Source organism: Pleurodeles waltl, chromosome 6 (assembly GCF_031143425.1).
Source record: "Pleurodeles waltl isolate 20211129_DDA chromosome 6, aPleWal1.hap1.20221129, whole genome shotgun sequence".
Taxonomy (NCBI): domain Eukaryota; kingdom Metazoa; phylum Chordata; class Amphibia; order Caudata; family Salamandridae; genus Pleurodeles; species Pleurodeles waltl.
Window position 1 is genome coordinate 1,545,140,823 of NC_090445.1, and position 12,598 is coordinate 1,545,153,420.

At 45.3% G+C, this 12,598-nt stretch overlaps 1 protein-coding gene across 15 annotated transcripts in view; it reads left to right on the plus strand.

The window, feature by feature from the left end:
• Positions 1 to 12,598, plus strand: part of KIF1B (kinesin family member 1B) — a 1,289,105-nt gene that overhangs the window by 381,746 nt on the left and 894,761 nt on the right. For all 15 annotated transcript variants that reach the window (XM_069241187.1, XM_069241189.1, XM_069241193.1 and 12 more), the window contains one exon: positions 180 to 263. In XM_069241187.1, coding sequence (XP_069097288.1) covers positions 180 to 263 — 84 coding nt within the window. The remainder of the gene's footprint in view (positions 1 to 179; positions 264 to 12,598) is intronic.

The following is a 12,598-nucleotide window of genomic DNA, read 5'->3' on the forward strand; positions in this document are numbered from 1 at the left end:
GTAGAACCAGTATCTCTGGCCTCTTAAAAAGTGACAAGGATGTGAATTGATTGTGTGTTTGCTAAGCCCCTTGGACTTCTGAGGGGTCAGGGGAATGAGTAAGACTTTATAGAAGTCACTCAGAACTTTTATTGTCAACATTCGGTCCTGTACGATTAAACTCTTTTGTTTTTGTTCAGTGGTTGTAATGCTGGAGCCAGGTGAAAGATCGGAGACCTACGTCAATGGCAAGCGGGTTGTGCACTCCGTCCAGCTGCGTTCTGGTATGTGTTATTTGTGGATAACAGATGGATAAGTCTATGTAGCATTAGCTGTTGTGTAATCAGTTGATTTGTGCCCTGCAGCTTGTTTATTTAGTTTGATGGTCATTGAATGTTGTGTTCTCACTCATAAGATTCTCATTAATATTTACAAACCCTGGACATATCTACCCACTATATGGATCCCAGAATACTTCTAAAATGAAGAGAAAATGCTTTCTAAATACTTTGAAGAACCACTGCCATCATAAATGCAACATGTGTTTATAATTTTGTTGGTTTAATGTAACTACATAAAACAGGTATTTCAGACATCATTCTCAAGATAAAAAAAAAGCATTGAAGCACATGTGTCAGCCTGCTGGCCGACCTTTTTTTAATGTCCCCTTTTAGAAAGACAAATACATGAAAGGGAAATGTTTCCAAGAACATACAGCCTCACACAGGTAAAACTGTGCTGTATCTCACTGCCTGTGGTTTCTATTATGTAGTTCTGTTTGAAGGAGTTCAGAACAAAGGGCTCTGCCTTTTTCAGATGTTTTACATGTTCTAATTAGGTTTTCTTTAACATTTTACAGGTCATGGAAATTATTTTCTGATATATAGGTCCTGAAATTATTCCACTCATTTATTCTTTTCCATTGGTAAACTATATTAATTTTGATGTGTAACATGGTTCTACACTGCACAGAAGGTATTCTCTTCCTTCAGAGTCATATGGCCATAGCAAGCCTGCCGAACTCCCTGCTAACAGAAGGCCAGGTTGCTAAAGAGTCAAACTCCCAGACAGATGTATATCTCCTGAGTATCTCACATTGATCGCAAAAAGCTATGCCACTGAATTGCTACAATTCCATAATGACTGTGAGCCAAAGGTGTATAATTAACTGTTGAAGGACTACACATCTTGGGTTCTAATCCTGGCGCACACTCTTGTCAAAATGTTCCTGAAAACTCAGTCTCATCTTCTAAAAGCAGTGCCACCTGATCATCCTTCCAGACAGAGGACTTTCTACTTAATGTGGCTGACTTGTACCTAGCTAGCATCCATTTAGTCTGTAAGCTGAGCATTCATTACGCCACAGAGATGTGATGTAGGCCAGTTTCTTCAGAGGTCTTATGGTTTAAGAATCTTTGGATAAACCTGGATATTAGGTTCCTTAGATGCTAATAACAGTGTTAAGCAAATGTGAACATTTGATGTGAAAAGCCTACAGTCTTATAGCATTATTGCATGATGTGGGCATATAAGCCACTATAGAGGGTCATCTCTTTGGGCAGCAAAGACTCTTATAGGCATGCTTGACCTTTGGCAGGAGATTATATTTTTTTCTTAGAAATTCAGATGTAACCCAATTCAGTTATGATTTTTAAGAAAGCAGGACTTTGAGGTCATATAGTATTTAATGGGCTTTTAACATGAATCGTCATCTTCTTACCTGAGCAGAGAGGATACTAATTAGTCCCTCGATGACATATGAGAATTATCTTCTCTCTCATGGCACATTGGAGCTGTCAAACTCTGTTCATATCCTCTAATATGCATTAAGTTAGAGTGGTTTAATTTCCTTTCTGTCAATTAAGGCATCCTTGAAGTGTCCATTGTTTGAACATGATCTGTATGTAAGGAGGAGTGAAGCGTGTTAGTATTTTGTCAGCACAATAAAGCTTTGAATATTTTGCCTTAATTATTTATTTATTTGCTTTTTAATTGGGTGCAAAACTACATCCTTTCTTCCTGTCACACTTGTGGCACATGATACCCTTCTCTAGCATTGGATCTTTTATATATTTACATGCTTCAATCATTCCCCACTTCCCAGGCTTCAAAAATCAAGTAATCTTAAATAGCTGTCAACAGTGTTAAAAGGACCATAATCAGCAAGTGCTTGTTTAGTAGCACATCCACCTCAGTTAAAGCAACTCAAACTTCAGTAATTGAGATGGAAGTGCTAGCTCTCCTAATCTACCCAGAGGCCCCAAAGCTCATTTTCTACCACACATCATGTGTGAGGCAGCCCCTGTAGGAAGGTGGAATATTAAATGGTTATGAGACCCCACCATGTAACAATGTCCCAATCCTTATCAGGGCCAGTTAGGTTTCTTTAACAAAACCCTTAGTTTAGTCCTGGATAGCTGTGGTACACAGCAGTCAGGCTTAATCAGACGAACAAGTGTAAATCATTTCAAAGTACCAAAACAACAGGTAAGTAAGAAATGCAACATAATAAAAATCCAAAACTAATTTATAAAAATAGAATGTATTCTTAGCTTAAAATAGACATCAAAGCGACAAAACCTTATAGAGGGGAACAGTAGATATGATTTTTCAAAGGAAAGGAAAATTACTTTAGACTTTAGGTGCAATAAATTGTTGCAAGGGGTTTGTAGGAACCGGGATAAAATGCCTGTTACAGCTTTCTTGGACTACCCACAGTGAGTCAAGAGCCAGTCACAAGGAAGACTCTGGTCTAGGTGGACTGTTACCTGTTTCTTTCAGCAGTATTAGGGCCACCAGCGCATTTTTCTTCTTTTAGCACAGACCAGTCAAGAAGTGGTCCTGATGCTGGGGATACAGAATGCTGAAGATGCTACAGAAATGCTTCCGCGTGTTCCTGGGGCCACCGTGGTATCCACAAGCAAAAGAGTTCATCCCCGGCCTCAGGTCTTGGTCTCTGATGGTGCAGTGGGGAGTCCAGTGCTGGCCCAGTAACCATTTGTCAGCTGGTCTCCAGTTTCCAGCGGTTTTCAGTGGGTGCTTGTACCAGAGCCCACTGAGACATCAGCCTCGAGTTCCACAGGCTTGGGGGCACCTTGGTCAGATCAGGACTCTGTCTCCCAGCAGGCACTCCGATATCCAGAGGGAGGCAACCTGGCCCTCAAGAGTGCAGAATTCCTTCAGCTTTTGTGTCACTAGTGCTGAACAGGTGCTAGTCAACTAGCATGTGGAGTCACTTCTTCCATCTTGGCACCAGTGTAGCTCTTTTCTACTGTTGGGCTCAGCAGGCACAGTGCTCTCTGTGGTCCCTCGGGTGCAGCAGATGCAGTAGAGTCTTTGGTGCAGCCTCACTTTGCTGAGTCCAGGGAGCAGCAGGGCAGTACTTCTGTCTCCTTTCTAGTCCAGTAGTGATCTGAGGACTGTGACTGGGTTGCCAACTTTATGCCATTTCTCACTTGTGGGCGGGGAGGACTCACTTGCCAATGGGGCAATAGTTACCAAGAGGCAACCCTTACCCCTTTACATCACCTCCTGGTGGCTTAGCCATCAAACCATCCCAGGATACTCTTCTCTACGCGAATCTAAGATGGCACAAGCCTTTTTACCCTGTGAGGGGTCTTGGGTGCACCCCTTGGGGTGTACCCAGCATAATGAGCCACTCCTCCTGGAAAACCAACTTGGTAACAGTTTACCCTCCTCTGGAGGAGATACCAGCCTTTCTGCCTAAATAAAGGAGCAGGCAGGCAATGCGTGCTTTCCAGTTGCTTCATTGATGCAGTAGCCTCTTTGATGCTGAGCCACCTGTGGGCACCATCCAGAAGTCATCATGCTGGAGAAGGGCACATCTCTACCGCTCCTGTGTTTCCTGTTCCTAGGAATGCTTCGCACTTCCTAGCTGGGAGGAGTTGGGGGGGGGGGAGGTACATGTCTTTCGTGACAACTGCTGCAGATAATCAGTAAAGGCTTCCGGAAGTTTGGGCAAAAAAAAGTGATGACTTCTTAAAGTCTCCTCTCTATTAAAATTTACATTAAATCTAATGTCCGCAATGAGTTGGTTTTAATGTATTATTTTGATACCTTGGAGTAATATCTTTGATGATCCCAAATGGAGGTTAGCGAGGTGGCTTGTGAAACTCCACGTTAACCAATGTGATTACCAGCCTTGCTACAGTGAAACTGCAATTTCTTGTTTTCACTTTCAAGGCACATTTAACACAAAAGGGACATGCCCTTCATTTTATTACTAAGCACCCTGCGTGGAGGGCTACTAGGCCTTGCCCTTAAAAAAAAAGAAAGTGTGACCTGACAAAAAGTTTAAAGTTACCCGGCTAGGCTGCAATGGCAGGCCCAAAGCCATGTTTTCACCTTGCCCAGTGATGGTGGCACAATTAGGTGCTGCATTCCACTAGTGACATTTAACTTGGTCCCTGGTACCTCTTGTACCATACACTAGGGACTTAAGAGTGAGTGAAACAAGAAGCTGTGTATTAGCTAATAATACACATACTTTAGGATCAGAGCACATTAACTGGGGTCCTGGCAGAAGGGCCCAGAGTCTGAAAACCAAAAGCATAAGTGGAGAAATGTTGTTGGAGCAGGGGGGGTAGGGTGTTCCTGCATAAAAGGTCCTTTCCTACAGTCCCCAAGACAACCTCAGCTCTCAGGTCTTAGTGACCTTCTCCTGACACTTTTGTGGTCTAGCCTGGGTCTGAGCCAGCCCTACATTCAGCTTTTGGAGCACTGAAAGTTGTTTTAGGAAAGTTCTTCTTTCTGGGCTAGGGGAACACTTCAGCTGCCAACTGTCACAATGGCTTATAGAAAGAAAAAAAAAATGTATTTTCAAATTCTAATGTACCTGTGGCCAGAACAGTCTACACTGATGACCCACATGAGCAATGTATTTATTGGCTTTATCCATATGTTCGATGGCATGCAGATACACATGCTGTGCATATCCCGCCATCTAGTGTTGGGCTCGAGTGTTACAAGTTGTTTTTATTCGAAGAAGTCTTTTCGAGTCACGCGATCAAGGGACTCCTCCCCTTTCGGCTCCATTGTGCATGGGCGTCGACTCCATCTTAGATTGTTTTCTTTCCGCCATCAGGTTCGGACGTGTTCCTCTTTGCTCCTTGTTTCGGTTCGGAAACTTAGTTAGATATCGGAAAATTTGACGGTATTGTTTGCGTTCGGTATCGGGTTAGTTAACGCAGATCGACACCAAATCAAGAAAAGCTCTGGTGGCCCTTCGGGGTTTCGATTCCCCGGCGGGGCCTGGTCGGCCCGACCATGTGCATCTTCAAGGCTAATGGAACGGACCCCATTCCGCTTCTGCCCCGAATGCCACAACAAGTATCCTTATACAGATCAACATTTGGTCTGTAATTTGTGTTTGTCTCCCGAACACAAAGAGGATACCTGCGAGGCCTGTCGAGCGTGTCGGTCGAGGAAAACGCTAAGGGACCGGAGGGCAAGAAGACTTCAAATGGCGTCGGCGCCGTCAGGACACCACGACTTAGAGGAAGAAGAGACTTTCTCCATTGCTGACTCTGACTCGGACGAGGCCGAAAGAGAGCAGACGCCGAAAACCGCGAGTAAAACAGCCCCAGCCAAAACTCACGTAAAAACCATGAAAGCCCAGGGGACGCCACTGCCGGCAGGCCATGGCTTAACCTGAAAAATCGGTGACCGTCCATCGTCACCGAAAAAGGGCACACATGTGTTGAAGTCATCCGACTCCGGTCGAGATACCGGCACAGAACAGACTCAGCACCGGGACCCGAGTTCAGAGCAATCTCGACATCGAGATACCGGCACCGAGATGAGTCGGCAATGAGAGATCGGAACACCGAAACCCAAAAAAGTGGCTTCGGAGCCGAAAAAGACTGTTGAAAAGGTTTTGATACCGAAACATCCGGCTTCGGAGCCGAAAACAAGTTCCTACACCGAGGAACAAGGCCTTTCAGCACAAATGCAAGGCCATAAATTCGGACAAGAGCTAGAAGCAGGGGAGCCAGATTATACACAGAGAAGGCTCCATATTCAAAAGGAGACAGGGAAAATAAGAACTCTCCCTCCTATAAGGATGAAAAGGAAACTTGCTTTCCAAGACAAAGATAAACAACCACAGGCAAAGGTGGCAAAACAAGTAACTCCGCCACCATCACCACAACGCTCACTGCAACAATCACCAATTGCTACCCCACCTATGATGCAGTCTCGAGTGCACACAGGGATGAGCCAAGATGACCCAGATACATGGGATCTTTATGATGCGCCTGTATCAGATAATAGTCCTGACTGTAACCCAGCAAGACCATCACCACCTGAAGACAGTACTGCTTACACACAGGTGGTGTCCAGAGCAGCTGCTTTTCACAATGTGACACTGCACGCTGAACCGATTGAAGATGACTTTTTATTTAATACTTTGTCGTCAACACATAGTCAGTACCAGAGTCTTCCAATGTTACCGGGAATGTTGAAACACGCAAAGCAAGTATTTCAAGAGCCCGTAAAAGGCAGGGCCATCACTCCTAGGGTGGAGAAAAAGTATAAGCCTCCCCCAACAGACCCTGTGTACATCACGCAGCAACTGACACCTGACTCAGTAGTAGTAGGCGCAGCACATAAAAGGGCGAATTCACACACCTCTGGAGATGCACCACCACCCGACAAGGAAAGTCGCAAGTTCGACGCAGTGGGGAAAAGAGTTGCAGCAGAAGCAGCCAATCAATGGCGCATTGCCAATTCACATGCTTTGCTGTCAAGATATGATAGAGCTCATTGGGACGAAATGCAACACTTCATAGAACATCTGCCCAAAGAGTTCCAAAAGCGTGCACAACAAGTGGTGGAAGAGGGCCAAAGTATCTCGAATAACCAGATACGATCGGCAATGGATGCAGCAGACACAGCTGCAAGAACTGTAAATACAGCGGTCACTATTCGGAGACACGCATGGCTACGCACCTCAGGATTCAAGCCCGAAATCGAACAGGCTGTGCTTAATATGCCTTTAAACGGACAGCAGTTGTTTGGGCCGGAAGTGGACACTGCTATAGAAAAGCTAAAAAAAGACACAGATACGGCCAAAGCCATGGGCGCGCTCTACTCCCCACAGAGCAGAGGCACATTTCGGAAACCACAATTTAGAGGGGGGTTTCGGGCCAAACCACAGAAACCTCAACCTCACAAACCAGACCCACATACCAGAACCAGTATCAGAGAGGAGGCTTTCGGGGACAATACAGAGGTGGACAGTTCCCTAAAACTAGAGGAAAGTTCCAAAGTCCAAAGACCCCTCAAAATAAACAGTGAATTCGGTGTCACAAATCCCCAACACATAACACCAGTGGGGGGGAGACTAACAGATTTTTACCAAAACTGGGAGGAAATAACAACAGACTCGTGGGTCCTAGCCATTATCCAACATGGTTATTGCATAGAATTCCTACAATTCCCACCAAATGTGCCTCCAAGAACACACAACATGTCCAAACAACACATGGATCTATTACAAATAGAGGTCCAAGCGTTGCTGCAAAAAGATGCAATAGAACTAGTACCAAATCATCAGAAAGGAACGGGTGTTTACTCCCTGTACTTTCTCATACCCAAAAAGGACAAAACTCTAAGACCCATCTTAGATCTTAGAACACTAAATCTTTACATCAAATCAGATCACTTTCACATGGTGACACTTCAAGACGTAATCCCCTTGCTCAAACAACAAGACTACATGACGACATTAGATCTCAAGGATGCGTATTTCCGTATACCCATACATCCTTCGCACAGAAAATACTTAAGATTTGTAATCCAAGGGGTACATTACCAATTCAAAGTGTTGCCATTCGGGATAACAACAGCGCCAAGAGTCTTTACAAAATGCCTTGCAGTAGTGGCAGCCCATATCAGAAGACAGCACATACATGTATTGACGTATCTGGACGGTTAATCAAAACCAATACGCAAGAACGGTGTTCTCAACACAAAAAATACGTCATAGAAACCCTTCACAAACTAGGGTTCTCACTGAACTACCAAAAATCACACTTACAGCCGTGTCAAATACAACAGTACTTGGGAGCAACAATCAACACAAAAAAAGGGATTGCCACTCCAAGTCCACAAAGGGTACAAGCATTCCAAAACGTAATACAGAGCATGCACCCAAACCAAAGTTTCCAGGTAAAATTAGTAATGAAACTACTAGGCATGATGTCCTCATGCATAGCCATTGTCCCAAACGCAAGATTACACATGCGGCCCTTACAATGGTGCCTAGCAACACAATGGTCACAAGCACAGGGTCAACTTCAAGATCTAGTGTTGATAGACCGCCAAACATACACCTCGCTTCAATGGTGGAATACTATAAATTTAAACCAAGGGCGGCCTTTCCAAGACCCAGTGCCTCAATACGTGATCACAAAAGATGCTTCCATGGTAGGGTGGGGAGCACACCTCAACCAACACAGCATCCAGGGACAATGGCACACTCAACAGAAACAATTTCATATAAATCAGTTAGAACTACTAGCAGTGTTTCTAGCGCTGAAAGCATTTCAACCACTGATAGCCCACAAACACATTCTTGTCAAAACAGACAACATGACAACAATGTATTACCTGACCAAACAGGGAGGGACACACTCCACACAGTTGTGTCTCTTAGCAGAAAAGATTTGGCATTGGGCTATTCACAACCACATTCGCCTAATAGCGCAATACATACCGGGAATTCAAAACCAGTTAGCCGACAATCTCAGTCGGGATCACCAATAGATCCATGAATGGGAAATTCATCCCCAAATACTACAAACTTATTTCCAAAGATGGGGAACACCGCAAATAGACCTATTCGCAACAAAAGACAACGCAAAATGCCAAAACTTCGCATCCAGGTACCCACAGCCTCACTCCCAAGGCAATGCGTTATGGATGAGTTGGTCCGGGATATTTGCATACGCTTTTCCCCCCTCTCCCACTCCTTCCGTATCTGGTAAACAAATTGAGTCAAAACAAACTCAAACTAATACTAGTAGCACCAACTTGGGCATGACAACCTTGGTACACAACACTACTAGACCTGTCAGTAGTGCCTCATATCAAACTGCCAAACAGACCAGATCTGTTAACTCAACACAAACAACAGATCAGACACCCGAATTCAGCATCACTCAATCTAGCATTTTGGCTCCTGAAATCTTAGAATTCGGACAACTAGACCTTACACAAGAACGCATGGAGGTCATCAAACAGGCTAGGAAACCAACTACAAGACATTGCTACGCAAATAAGTGGAAAATATTTGTTTATTACTGCCATAATAACCAAATCCAACCATTTACACGCATCTGCAAAAAACATTGTAAGCTACCTACTACACTTACAGAAGTCCAAGTTAGCTTTTTCATCCATTAAAATACATCTCACAGCAGTTTCGGCTTATCTGCAAACTACACATTCTACTTCACTATTCAGAATCCCAGTCATAAAAGCATTTATGGAAGATCTAAAAAAGGATTACTCCACCAAGAACACCACCAGTTCCTTTGTGGAACCTCAACATCGTATTAACACGACTCATGGGTCCACCATTTGAACCCATGCACTCCTGTGAAATACAGTACTTAACATGGAAAGTAGCCTTCCTAATAGCTATCACATCTCTCAGAAGAGTAAGTGAAATACAAGCCTTTACCATACAAGAACCCTTTATACAGATACACAAACATAAAGTAGTTCTACGCACAAATCCCAAATTCTTGCCAAAAGTTATATCACCGTTCCACTTAAATCAAACAGTGGAACTCCCAGTGTCTTCCCAGAACCAGATTCTGTAGCTGAGAGAGCATTACATACATTAGACATAAAAAGAGCACTAATGTACTACATTGATAGATCCAAACAAATTCGCAAAACAAAACAAATGTTTGTAGCTTTCCAAAAACCTCATACAGGGAATCCAATATCCAAACAAGGCATTGCCAGATGGATAGTTAAATGTATTCAAACCTGTTATATAAAAGCAAAAAGAGAACTGCCTATTACACCAAAGGCACACTCCACTAGAAAGAAAGGTGCCACCATGGCCTTTCTAGGAAACCTACCAATGACAGAAATCTGTAAGGCAGCCACATGGTCTACGCCTCATACATTTACTAAACATTACTGTGTGGATGTGTTAACAACACAACAAGCCACAGTAGGACAAGCAGTATTAAGGACATTATTTCAAACAACTTCAACTCCTACAGGCTAAACCACCGCTTTTGGGGAGATAACTGCTTACTAATCTATGCACAGCATGTGTATATGCAGCTACACATGCCATCGAACAGAAAATGTCACTTACCCAGTGTACATCTGTTCGTGGCATGAGATGCTGCAGATTCACATGCGCCATCCCACCTCCCCGGGAGCCTGTAGCCGTTATAAGTTGATAAAAAATTGAACTTGTAAATTTGTAAATATATCACTTTTAGTCACATTATGTACATACATACTTACTCCATTGCATAGGCACTATTACTATATACACAACTCCTCCCTCACCCTCTGCGGGGAAAACAGTCTAAGATGGAGTCGACGCCCATGCGCAATTTAGTCGAAAGGGGAGGGGTCTCTCGATCTCGTGACTCAAAGACTTCTTTGAAGAAAAACAACTTGTAACACTCCGAGCCCAACACTAGATGGCAGGACCTGTGCATAGCATGTGAATACATACATATGTTCGATGGCATGTGTACCTGTAGATAAACATGCTTTGCAAAAGTCCGCCATCTAGTGATCTAGTGTTGGACTTGCAGTGTTACAAGTTGTTTTTCTTTAAAGTGACTCCTCTCTGTAATACTGTGCCTGGGAATCAAGTCCTTTGTTAGATTGTTTTCCCACAGGACGGCTAAGTAAGAGTGTATAATTATATATGTAGGCATTAGGCCCTCATTACAACCCTGGCTGTCAGTGATAAAGTGGCTGTAATACTGCCAACAGGCTGGCGGTAAATACCGCCAAATTATGTCCATGGCGGAAAGAGCTCAGATAGACAACCACTTTACCACCGACCGCCAGGGCAGAAACAATAGCCAACACGGCGGTAGCGGGCTACAGCCAGGCAGACGGCAATGTTGGGCCCACCGTATAATGACAATCCAATCTGCCACCTTTTCTGGGGCAGTACCAACAACATCAAAAGCCTGGCAGAAACACTGCACAGAAGGGAAACGACTCACCTTTGGAGACACAGGGAAAAACCACGCCGCCATGGAGCCTGAGCTGCAGATTTTTCCAATGATCTTCTACGTCCTGCTCCACCATGAACATCGACAACGTCGAAGACGACCATGGTGAGTACAGCCGCCTAGCACACAGGGGAAGGGGGGAGGAAAAAGAGTGAGACACACACGCAACACACACATACCCCCAACACCATATACACAATCAAATGCAGTAAGAAAACATACATACCCCGTACCCCTCAGGAATAATGCAAGGACAACATGAAAAGATGAAAGTGAGTGTAATAATATAAATACATCACAAATACGTTCATCCAATCTAAAAGCATATACATATGTACAATTTCCTCAATGTGCGTGGGCCACAGGGCCACATGACAAAGTTTAAGGCCCCACTTGTCTCCTGTAACAACACGGAGAGAACACTGCCAGGGCATCATTTCGAAAATAAGCAGGCACCTCAGCTGGCAAATGGAACAACAGCTCTGGTCCTGGATGGGGCAACATGCCCTGTGCTTGGTCCTGGGGAGTGCAAGGCCACAGTCTCTCAAGTGGGTGTTTTGCCCACTGCTTGGTCCTGGGGAGTGCAAGACCACAGTCTCTCAAGTGGGTGCCATACCCACTGTTTCTGCAGGGGGCATTGTGCCCTGTGAGCTTCATCCTTGGGAGGATGGGGTGAGTGGGTGCCATACCCACTGGTTCTGAAGGGGGAATCGTGCTCTATGATCTTCATCCTCGGCAGGATGGGTTGAGTGGGTGTTTTCCCCACTGGCTCTGGAGTGTGGGCATCGTGCCCTGTGATCTTCGTCCTTGGGAGGATGGGGTGAGTGGGTGCCATACCCACTGGTTCTGGAGGGGACATCCAGCCCCGTGATGCAGATCTTGGGGACTGCAAGGTCACAGTCTCTCAGGTGGGTGTCATACCCACTGGATTAGCAGGTTGCAGGGCGCAAAACATCCCATGGACGCAGGACTACAGACTGTCCGCCGGTGGTGACAGCAGCTCAGTGATGGTGGTGCCGCTGTTGGTGGTGGTGGTGGGGGAAGATTCTGCCCATCCCCTGCAGCCTCAGGCGACTGCCCACTGATGCTGGTGGTGGTGGGGAAGCTCCTGCCCTTCCCCTACATCCTCGGACGGCTGCCCACTGGTGGTGGTGCTGCTGCCGATAGTGGTGGGGGGAGGCTGCAGCTCATCCCCTGCAGCCTCGGACGGCTGCCCACTGGTGCTGGTGGGGGTGGGAGGAGGGGGGGTGCTCCTGCCCATCCCCTGCAGACTCGGACAGCTGCCCACTGCTGGTGGTGCTGCTGCTGGTGGTGGGAGGCTCCAGCTCATCCCCTGCAGCCTCGGACAGCTGCCACTGCTGGTGGTGGTGCTG